The 12,184-nt window shown below is 49.6% G+C and overlaps 2 protein-coding genes across 2 annotated transcripts in view; both read left to right on the top strand.

Moving 5' to 3' along the window:
* Positions 1 to 722: 722 nt before the first annotated feature.
* On the top strand, positions 723 to 9,276 carry GPATCH3 (G-patch domain containing 3). Its single transcript, XM_003799806.3, has 7 exons — positions 723 to 1,202; positions 3,755 to 4,179; positions 6,004 to 6,178; positions 7,029 to 7,088; positions 7,669 to 7,790; positions 7,918 to 8,045; positions 8,505 to 9,276. Exons 1-7 carry the CDS (start codon positions 752 to 754, stop codon positions 8,707 to 8,709), a joined length of 1,566 nt encoding a protein of 521 aa, XP_003799854.1. The 5' UTR covers positions 723 to 751; the 3' UTR covers positions 8,710 to 9,276.
* A 70-nt stretch (positions 9,277 to 9,346) lies between these two features.
* GPN2 (GPN-loop GTPase 2) overlaps positions 9,347 to 12,184 on the top strand; it is an 11,961-nt gene continuing 9,123 nt past the window's right edge. The window contains exons 1-2 of the mRNA XM_003799857.3: positions 9,347 to 10,007; positions 10,693 to 10,849. Of these exons, the coding sequence (XP_003799905.1) occupies positions 9,597 to 10,007; positions 10,693 to 10,849 (568 nt within the window). The 5' untranslated portion in view covers positions 9,347 to 9,596. The remainder of the gene's footprint in view (positions 10,008 to 10,692; positions 10,850 to 12,184) is intronic.

Genomic DNA, 12,184 nt, shown 5'->3' with positions numbered 1-12,184 from the left:
AAAAGAAAAGAAAGATATCCATGAGTTTTATCTAAGACATACGGGCAAGGGTATTTCTTTGTAGTATGCCGTGTTCCAGAACACAAAAGGAGGCCGGGCACTGTGGTGCACATCTGTAACCATAGCACTCTATGAGGTCGAGCTCATAGGTTGGAGACTAGCCTCAGTAAAAGCGAGGACACCCCCCCGCCTCTAAAATTAGGCGGGCGTCTTAGTCGCAGTTACTCTAGAGGTTAAGGCAAAAGAATCGCTTGAGCCCAAGAGTTTGAGGTTGCTGTGAGCTGTGACCCCACAGCACTCTGCCGAGGGTGGTAACAAAGTGAGACTCTGTCTGAAAAAAAGAAAAGAAGGGGGGAGGAAGAGAGAAGAGAGAGACCAGAAAGAAAGGAAAAGAAGAAAGGTGGGAGGAAGGGAGAAAAGAAAAGAAATTAGCGGGCGTTGTGGCGAGTGCCCGTATTTCCAGCTACACGAGGAGGCGGAGGCAAGAGGATCCCCTGAGCTTAGGAATTTGACGCCATGGCACTCGAGCCTGGGCAAGAGAGTGAAACTAAAATCCCATTTTCCAGGTGTTTTTCCACCATCGCCGGCTTCTCTCTGGGAAAAAGAAACTCAAACTAACTTCTCCAGCTTCCGCCAGTTCCACCTGGTAAAACCCCAATCTCAACGGACCAACCACTGCAACCACAACACAGGAACCAGTTCGCGGGGATCTCGCGAGAGTTGGTTTACGCAGATCATGTGACAACCCAAGATGGCGGCGCCCAGCGAGGCGGAGGAAGATGCTGTAGTTTACCTCGTAGTGAGTGGTATCCCCCCTGGTTTGCGCTCGGCCCAGTTACGGAGCTACTTCGGCCAGTTCCGGGAACATAGAGGCGGTGGCTTCCTCTGTTTCCACTACCGTCATCGCCCTGAACGAGCTCCTTCCCAGGCCGCCCTCGACTCCGGCCTAACTAATACCGACCCTCCCGCAAACGGCCAACTTCTCGCCCAGACTTCGGCCACCAATGCCCGGGCTCTCCCCTCTAGAGACTCTGCGCCCATCCACACTCACACCTGCTGCTGTGTCATCTCAGTACGGGGGTTGTCTCAAGCCCAGCGGTTCCTTCGCATGTACTCGGGCCGCCGGTGGCTGGATTCTCAGGGGACTTGGCTGCCGGGTCGATGTCTCATCCGCAGACTTCGACTACCTACTGAGGCATCAGGTACCTGTGAGAAAAGTTAACAGACTGGGTCTTTCTTTATCCCTCCTCCCTCCCTCTCCTTCGTTTGATTCAGCGGTATATTTAATTTTCCTTTATCTGTGATTTTACATATGTATATATATATATTTCTTTTTCCTCTTCTTTTCTTTTTTTTCCCACTCTTTCTTTGCCGAGGGCAGCTCTGACACAGCGGTGGTCTGGCAGGTAGACCACAGCAGTAGCCTGGCTCAAAGAGGCCAGGAGAACTTTCTACTCTTAGCCTCAGGAACAAAGTAATAGGAAGATCATGCTTTTCTTCCTTATTCAATTTATTCTTCTTGGGTTTTGTGTTTGCTTTTTTCCCTCTCTTCCTATTTTTGACAGAGGAAGGGTCTGGCTGTGGACAGATAAGTAAGGAGTGCCTTGGTATATGGGGCCGGTGTCCTACCCACTGAGCCACAGGCGTCAGCCCAGGGGCCTCACTCTTGCTTAGGCTGGTCTCAAACCTGTGAACTCAGGGCAATCCACCCGCCTCGGCCTCCTTGAGTGCTAGGATTACAGGGGAGAGCCACTGTGCCTGGCCTGAGACACTTTTCTTTTCTTTTCTTTTTTTTTTTTTTTTTTTTGAGACAGAGCCTCAAGCTATGCCCCTGGGTAGAGTGCCCTGGCATTACAGCTCACAGCAACCTCCAACTCCTGGGCTCAAGCGAGTCTCCTGCCTCCGCCTCCCAAGTAGCTGGGACCACAGGCGCCCGCCACAACGCCTGGCTATTTTTTGGTCGCAGCCATCATTGTTGTTTGGCGGGTCCGGGCTGGGGATTCGAACCCACCACCTTAGGTGTACATGGCTGGCGCCTTAGCCGGTTGAGCTATAGGCGCCAAGCCGAGACACTTTTCTTATTGACCCCTCACAGTAATTCTGTGGGATAGGACATATTGTTATTCCCATTTTAGAGGTTAGGAAATTGAGGGATGTAGAAGTTATGTGACTTGCTCAAGCTTACAGAGCTAGTGATTGTCAGATCCACAATATGGAACCTGAGTGTACTGCACCAGAACTTATGCTGTTTATTACCAAATGCCATGAGATGACAGAGGAGGCAGAAACCAGCTTCTTAGATGAATCAAGAAATGAGGGCTTTTCAGCTGGCACGGTGGCTCACGCTTGTAATCTTAGCATTCTGAGAGGCCGAGGTGATGGATAGCTTGAGCTCATGAGTTCGAGACCAGCCTGAGCAAAAAAAAAAAAAAAAGGTGAGACCCCATCTATACTAAATAGAAAAACTCAGGCAGCGCCTGTGGCTCAGTGGGTAGGGCGCCGGCCCCATATACTGAGGGTGGCGGGTTCAAACCCAGCCCCGGCCAAACTGCAACAAAAAAATAGCCAGGCATTGTGGTGGTGCCTGTAGTCCCAGCTACTCGGGAGACTGAGGCAAGAGAATCACCTAAACCCAGGAGTTGGAGATTGCTGTGAGCTGTGTGATGCCACGGCACTCTACTGAGAGCGATAAAGTGAGACTCTGTCTCTACAATAAAAAAAGAAAGAAAATCTGAGGCAAGAGGATCGCTTGAGCCTAAGAGTTGGAGGTTGCTGTGAGCTATGGTGCTAGGGCACTCTACCAGGGCAACAGCTTGAGCCTTTGTCTCAAAAAAAAAAAAGGTGGGGGAGGCAGCACCTGTGGCTCAGTGAGTAGGGCTCCAGCCCCATATACATATACCTAGGGTGGAAGGTTCAAACCTGGCCCCAGGCAAACTATAACAAAAAATAGCTGGGCATTGTGGTGGGCGCCTGTAGTCCCAGCTACTCAGGAGGCTGAGGCAAGAGAATTGCCTAAGCCCAAGAGCTGGAGGTTGCTGTGAGTTGTGACGCCACCCTACTGAGGACAACAAAGTGAGGTTCTGTGTTTTAAAAGAATGAGGGCTTTTCATCTGGATCTTGAAAAATAATAGGAGTTTGTAGGTGTTCAAGGTAAATGACATTTACAAAGTCACAGAGATTTGAAAGTCTGTGAAACTTTCAGGAAATGTTAAATTGTTAGGTGTGGCTGGACCACATGGTATGAGGGCATGCAGGAGGTAGACGTTGATGACAGTTGAGAATCAAAAGGTCGGCAGGAGACTGAAACTTCTATGTCCAGGAGAGGTGATAAGAAATAGCAAGAAACTGCTAGGTGGTTCTGGTTAGGAAGGGAGAAAGAGACTTCAGAGAAATTTGAAAGTGAAAAACAGCATTAGGCTATCAAACTTAAACCTTGACCAATTCCTGGCTTAAGTGTTACTGTAGGCTTCTGGGTTTTAAGAACCATTCTTTTGACTCAGCACCTGTAGATCATAGCTAGGGTCCCAGCCACATACATCAGAGCTGGAGGGTTTGGCCAAACAATGACAACTACAACCAAAAAATAGCTGGGCATTGTGGTGGGTGCCAACTCCTTGGGAGGCTGAGGCAAAAAAATTGCTGAAGCCCAAGAGTTTGAGGTTGCTATGAGCTAGGATGCCATGGCACTCTACTGAGGGCGACATACTGAGACTCTGTCTCAAAAAAAAGATCCATTCTTCTCTCTTCTTCCCAGGTTTGGGTTCCTTTCCCTTTAAAACCCGGAAGGAGCTGAAGAGTTGGAAGGCAGAGAATGAAGCGTTCTCCCTGACCGACCTGAGGCAACTGCCAGAACTGAACCCACCAGTGCTGATGCCCAATGGGAATGTGGGGACACCCTTACGGGTCTTTCTAGATTTGATTCGGGCTTGCCGTCTACCCCCTCGGATCATCACACAGCTGCAACTCCAGTTCCCTAAGACAGGTTCCTCCCGGCGCTATGGCAACGTGCCCTTCAGGTATGAGGACTCAGAGACTGTGGAACAAGAAGAGTTTGTGTACACAACTGAGGGTGAGGAAATACCCCAGGGAACCTGCCTGGCAGATCTACCAGCCAGCCCCTGTGGAGAGCCTGAGGAAGAAGGGGAAAAGGAGGAGGAAGAAGAGTCTCACTCAGATGATGTGAGTACAGCATGTGCTGCCTTGTAGAGCAGTTGCATCTATTTTCTGACCTAGAGTAGGTGGATTGAACAGTAGCCTCTCTATGCTCTATCAACAAAATAGACATTTTGTGGCTGGGTGCAGTGGCTCACACCTATAATCCTAGCACTGTGGGAGACTGAGGCGGGCGGATTGCCTGAGCTCACAGATTGGAGACCAACCTGAACAAGAGTGAGACCCTGTCTCTAAAAGTAGCTGGGTGTTATGGAGGGTGCCTGTAGTCCAACTATTCAGGAGGCTGAAGCAAGAGAATTGCTTGACGCCAGGAGTTTGAGATTGCTGTGAGCTGTGACACCACAGCCTTCTATCAAGGGCAACAAAGTAAGACTCTGTCTCAACAAAAAAAAAAAAAGAAAGAAAGAAATAGATGTTTTGTGGTTCCTTTTTCCAAAGTTTATTGTTCATCTGTAAAATCAAGTGAGATAATTTGTTGGGAAAACTTTTTTTTTTTTTTTTTTTTTTTGCAGTTTTGTTTTTTGGCTGAGGCCGGGTTATGTACCCACCACCTCTGGTATATGGGGCCGGCACCCGACTCCTTGAGCCACAGGCGCCGCCCTGTTGGGAAAACTTTTTTTTTAAATGTGTACTTTGGGTAAACGATAATTCACCCTTTCAAAGCTCCGAGCCAAGAGTTGCATTGCTAACACATCCTTAGTGTAGCAGTATCCTGATTTTTCTCCAGCACCTGCTCTGTGATTCCTGAGGTCTCCTGAAGTTTCTAGCTAAGAATCATCCTGTCTTTCCATAAGTTGTAAGCCAAGGGCTAGTGCAGGATTCTAAAGTTATATTAAGATCCATTTTTCTCCTCTCAAAAAGTCTAGAATCTCTCCAAAGAGAAGGAGCCAGCATCTAGAGAGGCTTCATGGTGTGGTGACCTAAGTTTGCATGCTGGCTCTGGCACTCTCTCTTGGAGTACTGTCATGAACAAATCACTTTTCACTACTCTGAACCTTGGTTTCCTTTCCTCATCTATAGAATGAGAATAATGGTACTTATTTACTTATCTCACAGGGTAGTTGGGATGACTGAAGGAGCTAAGTTATGGGAAGGACCTGACACGTAGTAGATGATGTGTTAGTTCCTGTCTTTTTTTTTTTCTTTTTTAGATTTTTTTTTTTTGAGACAGAGCCTCAAGCTGTCACCCTGGGTGGAGTGCCATGGTATCATAGCTTACAGCAACATCCAACTTCTGGGCTCAAGTGATTCTCCTGCCTCTGCCTCCCAAGTAACTGGGACCACAGGTGCCCACCACAACACCCGGCTATTTTTTGGTTGCAGCCGTCATTGTTGTTTGGCAGGCCCTGGCACACCAGCTCAGGTGTATGTGGCTGGCGCCTTAGCCACTTGAGCTACCGGCCAAGTCTAATTCCTGTCCTTTCTTTATGACAACATATATAATCACTATGTACTGATTAGCATTGAGAGTTCAGAGACTGGCAAGAGCTGTGTGCCTAATAGTGAGGGGCTTCACGGAGGCTGGAGGACTTGAGGGATGAGGAGGACTTAACCAAGTGGAGAAGAAAAGGGTGTGGGAGAGGAGGGCAGATATTTCAGGCAGGGAACATGGCCAAAAGCTTGTGAGGATGAGAGGCGTGGGGAAAGGAGCAAACTATGTTGAGAAAAATCAGAGCTGGAGAGGTGTGTTGGTCAAGGGCCAGTGCTGCTTCTCAGAGAAATGTGAAGGAATGGAGCAGAGCACCACTCACATGCCTCCTGTGCCCTGAGCTTCCCTCCCTCTGGGCATGAAGCTAGACAGGGAGGTCACATCTGTCCACCTTCTCCCAGGACGATGACCGGTGTGAGGAGTGGGAGCGGCATGAAGCACTACACGAGGATGTGACAAGGCAGGAGCGGACCACTGAGCGGCTCTTTGAGGAGGAGATCGAGCTCAAGTGGGAGAAAGGTGGCTCTGGCCTGGTGTTCTACACTGACGCCCAGTTCTGGCAGGAGGAAGAAGGAGGTAATGCTGGCTCAAGGGAAGGGATTCTCTGTTGCACATGGTGGATTTCTGGCAGTGAGCCCAAACAAAAGGCCAGGGGACAGGTTGAGACCAGTCAGCCTTTTTAGGAAAAGGGGATCAGCAGTGAGATGGAGAGAAAATTCCTCTGCTGGAGAGAAAATTCCCCTGATTCTTAACCCTCCCAGAAGAGATCTAAAAATACAAATAAGCTGGGAAGCCTCTATGGTTCAGTGAGTAGGGCACTGGCCCCATATACCGAGGGTGGCGGGTTCAAACCTGGCCCTAGCCAAACCACAACAAAAAAATAGCCAGGCGTCATGGCAAGCACCTGTAATCCCAGCTACTCAGAATGTTGAGGCAAAAGAATCACCTAAGCCCAGGAGTTAGAGGTTACTGACGCTGCCAAGGCACTCTACCAAGAGCAATAAAGTGAGACTCTGTCTCTGAAAAAAAAAAAAAAAACAAATAAGCTGAACATAGTGGCTTATGCCTATAATCCTAGCACTCTGGGAGGTTGAGGCACGAAGATAGCCTGAGCTCATGAGTTTGAGACCAGCCTGAGCTAGAATGAGACCTCTAAAAAAGTAGCTGGGCATTGTGGTGGGCTTCTGTACTCCTAGATACTTGGGAGGCTGAGGCAAGAGAATCACTTAAGCCCAAGAGTTTAAGGTTGCTGTGAGCTGTGATGCCATGGCACTTTACTGAGGGTGACAAAATAAGACTGTCTGAAATAAATAATAAAAAGTACAAACAAAAGCCCCAAGTTCTGAAACTTGTGTCTAACTCTAGGTTTAGCTCTCAGTAGAACAGTCTTGAAACCACTCTGTTGTATGCTTTTATATCCCTGCAGACTTTGATGAACAGACAGCTGATGACTGGGATGTGGACATGAGTGTGTACTACGACAGAGGTACTGGGAAAGTGGTGGCAGTATTGGGACTTGGAACTGGTTCCCTGGCCTTGCAGTGACACATTCCCAGAGATGCTTAGCAGAGGCTGAAACAGGACCACTTCCCTTGGGGTGGCCCACTGTGAAAGGGTTCCTCTCTTAAAATATCTGTAGTTGAAGACAGTAAGTGCTAGTTGTGGACAGTTTTTTTCCTGTCCTGGTAGAGGAGGAAGGCCATGTGGGAACAGCCTTCAGGGAGCTCTGGATCTGAGGGACAGGCCCTGGTAGAGTGGGATGGTCAGGAGCTCAGGTTCCGGTGAGAGTTTAGGTTTTAAAGTCAAAAATGGCCTGGGGCTGGTGAGAGAAGACCTGGGTCTTTAATCTTGTGTCGCATTTGTTGGCTCTTGTGACTTTTCTATACCACAATGTCCTTTTCTGTAAGATGGGGGAAGGCCATGGTTTCTATTTGTGAGGAGCTTCCAGTCTAATGACAGATAACAGAACACCATGAAAATAAATTAAGAAATTTTGTGGGGGTCCTAGAAACCTGATTCCCTCCACTACAAAGGATCCTTCCACAAACTGGGCTCTGGTTCCTCAGATGGTGGAGACAAGGATGCCCGAGACTCTGTTCAAATGCGTCTGGAACAGCGACTCCGAGGTGGCCAGGAAGATGTTTCTGTGATCACATGCCAGGTGGGCACCTTTGAGCGTCACACCAAGGTAAGTGAGCACTGTACCCAAACCACTGACCCTCTCTTTTCCTGTCTACCTCCACTCCTTCTCCTCCCATCCCATCCCCCCTCCCAGCAGGAGACCTACTTCTTGAGTCTTACCCTTCTCTCTACAGGGCATTGGGCGGAAGGTGATGGAGCGGCAGGGCTGGGCTGAGGGCCAGGGCCTGGGCAGCAGGTGCTCAGGATTGCCTGAGGCCCTGGATAGTGATGGCCAGCACCCCAGATGCAAGCGTGGATTGGGGTGAGTGTGGCAGAGTGACTTAACCTTAGTGCCCAAACCTCTCATCTGTGCCCTGGTTTCTCTGTTCCCACTGGTCTTGGGATGGATGAACTTCAAAGCAGAGTTAGAAGAAGCAAAAGTGGACTTGGCGCTTTTTTGTTCATTTTAGACCAAGCCCTAAGACTTAACAGGATCATTGATCCCCTGAAAGTTATTCCCCCATTTGAGGAGTTTGAACTTGATGATTGCCATTTGGGAGTCTGTAGTGACAGAAATTAAATGAAAATTGTATCAGAGACCCCTGGCTGCTGGCACTGCCTGTCAATGGATAAATAAGGGGGCTGGAGAGCCACAATCCAGATTTAAAGCTTGTGTCTATGAACAAACCAAATAATGCAGTAGCTACTTCTTTGTCCTTCTCCAACCCCTGTACTGGGGCTTGAGGGAACAGTCCTCATTGAGAGCCCTTTTTAAATCCAGGTACCATGGAGAGAAGCTGCAGCCATTTGGGCAACTGAAGAGACCCCGTGGAATTGGCTTGGGCCTCATCTCCACCATCTATGATGAGCCTCTACCCCAGGACCAGGGGGAATCACTGCTCCGCCGCCAGCCACCCACTAGTATGAAGTTTCGGACAGAGATGGCCTTTGTGAGGGGTTCCAGTTGTGCCTCACACAGCCCCTAAAGAGCCTGAGTGACTGGATTAAGGGCTTCCATGGTCAGAGTTACTGGGGGCTACAGGAAAACTCTCTTCCCGGGCCCTACCTACCACCAAAGCAGAAAAGAGCCAGGGATCAGCAGTCTTCAGGGTGCTTTGCTCTGAGCTTCCCTACAGATTCTCTACCTCAAGGGCATTTTTACAAAATTGTTGGATATTAGTGCTTAATGGTCTCTTTTCATTGGTCTCCTAACCCTGGCCCCTGTTTCCTACCACGGCACCTTGAAAAGCCTGGACTGGGTGAGCTTATCAGCACAATTTTCCTTGGGGAGTCTTAAGGGGGTTACCATGAGGGCCAGAAAGGGGAGCAAGGGGCTCGAAAGAGGGGGGCATTTGTGGTGCTCTGGGGAAAACACGGTCTTGGGGCGGGCCCCTCGACGGTGGAGACCGAGCATCGCAGAGTCCGCAGAGGTGGCCCCGGTCAGCCACATAACCGAAGAATAAAGAAGTTTATTACTGTATATCCCTTTCTCTCCTGATTGGAGTCTGAAGGGAGGTCGGTCAAGTCCCTAGAGTTTTCCCCGCAGAGCTCCCACATTCGAACGTCCCCAAAGGGAGAAACGCGGTTGTGTCGTCATGCGCCTTGGCGCTGTGCTAAGTCCGCCGTGAGGGCGGGACTTCCTGTAGAGCTTGCCGCTTCCGGCATTGTCCGGAAGTCGAGAGCAGACCCATTCGTACTTGCTTGTTCCCCTTGGGTAGCGCAGGTCCCGGCTGTTTCTCCTTTGGCGACCCCCGGTACCGCCGCTGACACCCAACAAAGTGCACATCGGAGATCCCTGCCCCCATCTTATCTCCTGCCTGGCTGTTCGTCTGTTTTCCCGCCGACTTGCTGCGGTCCGGGGAGCGTTCTGTCCATGGCTGGAGCCGCCCCGGCCACGGCCTTTGGGCAGGTGGTGATCGGCCCGCCGGGTTCGGGGAAGACGACGTATTGTCTGGGTATGAGTGAGTTCCTGCGCGCGCTAGGCCGGCGCGTGGCCGTTGTGAACCTGGACCCGGCCAACGACGGTCTGCCGTACGAGTGCGCGGTGGACGTAGGAGAGTTGGTGGGGCTGGGAGACGTGATGGACGCGCTGCGGCTAGGGCCCAACGGCGGCCTGCTCTACTGCATGGAGTACCTGGAAGCCAACCTGGACTGGCTGCGTGCCAAGCTCGACCCCCTTCGTGGCTATTACTTTCTCTTCGACTGCCCAGGCCAAGTGGAGCTCTGCACGCATCACGGCGCCCTGCGTAGCATCTTCTCCCAAATGACGCAGTGGGACCTTAGGGTGCGTCTCGGGATGGGCAGGCCTAATTTGAATACAGAGGAACTAAGGCAGGGAGGACAGATGCCACACCCCCATGTCACATAACGAGGTAGGGGCTGAGATGCTTTGGAGTAAAACCGACGTGAGTTTGAATTCTGGCTGTGCCGCTGACTCGCTGTGTGGTCTGGGTAATGAAGTTCATTTCTCTGAACCCCAGTTTTCTCATTTGTGAAATGGATGTGTCAGTAGCCACTTAAGATTTTTTGAAAAATAGGGTGGCGCCTATGGCTCAAAGGAGTAGGGCACCAGTCCCATATGCCGGAGGTGGCGGGTTCAAACCCAGCCCCGGTCAAAAACTGGAAAAAAAAAAAAGATTTTTTGAAAAATAGAAAGGATTATGCAGACAGGGACATGGAGGTGATGGTTGTAAGTTGGTGAGCAATAGTAAATGAAAGAATGGAGTCATGCAATGTAATTAGACCCTTCTGCCCACCGGAAGGCTCAGTGCAATCCATTTTGTAAGAAATAACTTTATGTTTCCTGAAAGAAGAAAATGAATGTGGCTTATTAGAACAGAACAGAAGCAGGTGGAGACTAATGGGGAAGGCTTACACTCAAGTTAATTGCCCATTCTGGGAGGGAGACCTAGGCCCTATTGTCCTTCTTCCCCAGGTCACTATCACCCTGTCCCTTTCTTCTCTCCCAGCTGACTGCAGTCCACCTCGTGGATTCGCACTACTGCACAGACCCGGCCAAGTTTATTTCAGTACTGTGCACCTCCCTGGCCACCATGCTGCACGTGGAACTGCCACATGTCAACCTCCTTTCCAAGATGGATCTCATTGAGCACTATGGGAAGCTGGGTAAGAGCTCCTGTTCTAGGCAGGCAAGGAGTAAAAGGACAGTACATAGGGCCAGAGGGAACCAAAGACCTCAGGTGAAGAAAGTTTCCCCTGGAACAATGCATGGTATGGTGATAGCCATAGGCAGGTTCTTACCCCTGTCCGTTTATTTTGTGCCACTCTGTGCCAGATACAGTTGTATATTTTAGAGACAGAGGAGCTACAGTGGAAGATATGTATTACAAAGGAATTAAAACAAGGCAATGTGATGGTTCATGGCTGGGTGAGGAGTGAGCAGTGCCTCACTGCTCTGAGCCATTGGTATCTGTACTGAAACCTAAATAGCAAAAAAGAGCCAGCCAAGGGAGAACTGTGCTAGGAAGAGGGATTGATAGGCCTTGTCTTAGTCAGTCTGTGCTGCTATGATAAGAATATCATTAAAATATATATATATGTGTCATAAACAACAAACTTTTTTTTTTTTTTTTTTGCAATTTTGGCCAGGGCCAGGCTTGAACCTGCCACCCCTGGTATATGGGGCTGGCACCCTACTCCTTGAGCCACAGGCACTGCCCCAACAACAAACTTTTTTTGAGACAGAATCTCACTTTCTTGCCCCCAGGTGAGTGCCATGGTGTCACAGTTCACAACAGCCTCAGACTCTTGGGCTCAAGAGATCCTCTTGCCTTAGCCTCCCAAGTAGCTGGGACTATAGGTATTAGGTATTTACCACAACACTTGGCTATTTTTTAGAGACAGAGATTTGCTCTTGCTCAGGCTGGGCTTGAACTCATGAGCTTGCGTGGTCCACCCACCTCAGCCTCCGAGAGCACTGGGATTATAGGCCTGGCTCCCAACAAACATTTATTTTTCACATTTCTGGAGGCTGGGAAGTCTAAGAATAAGGCACTGGCAGATCCAGTGATAAGAGCCCACTCCTGGCTTCTAGACTGATGCCTCCTGTCCTCACAGAAAAAGACCTTTGTTTAAGCCTATGGTAGAGAGATAGAGTGGGAGGCCAAGCACAAGGGAGGGAAGTCTGTGGGAGAAGTGGGCTGGTATAAGTCAGGGGAGTTGCCTAGAGTCCCAAAGCCAGCATTTTTTTTTTTTTTTCCAAATTAGAGCTTTTCTGAGCTAGGGAGCATCATTCACTAAATAGCATCTCTAATCACAAAGGAACCTAGGGAAGACAGCTAAAATGACTGGCACCTGAACAGTGGGGCAGGTTGAAGTTTTCTGGGCACAAATGGCCAATATAGCGAGACCCACCTTCTTCCTACTAGTATACTGGTTCTCAACCTTCCTAATGCCACAGTGTATTTTTTTTTGTTAAAAAGGGGTCACTGGCTCGGCGCC

Source organism: Otolemur garnettii, unplaced genomic scaffold (assembly GCF_000181295.1).
Source record: "Otolemur garnettii isolate 467f Iridium unplaced genomic scaffold, OtoGar3 scaffold00156, whole genome shotgun sequence".
NCBI lineage: Eukaryota > Metazoa > Chordata > Mammalia > Primates > Galagidae > Otolemur > Otolemur garnettii.
The sequence above is the reverse complement of the archived record's forward strand: the minus strand, read 5'-3'. Positions and strand labels throughout refer to the sequence as shown.

What these genes read in the sequence shown, in the direction of transcription:
- GPATCH3 (XM_003799806.3), top strand. Translation starts at nt 752, where the DNA reads ATGGCGGCGCCCAGCGAGGCGGAGGAAGATGCTGTAGTTTACCTCGTA. An exon ending in GAGTGTGTACTACGACAGAG is followed by an intron (nt 7,089 to 7,668) that starts GTACTGGGAAAG and finishes CTGGTTCCTCAG; the next exon opens with ATGGTGGAGACAAGGATGCC. An exon ending in AGATGCAAGCGTGGATTGGG is followed by an intron (nt 8,046 to 8,504) that starts GTGAGTGTGGCA and finishes TTTTAAATCCAG; the next exon opens with GTACCATGGAGAGAAGCTGC.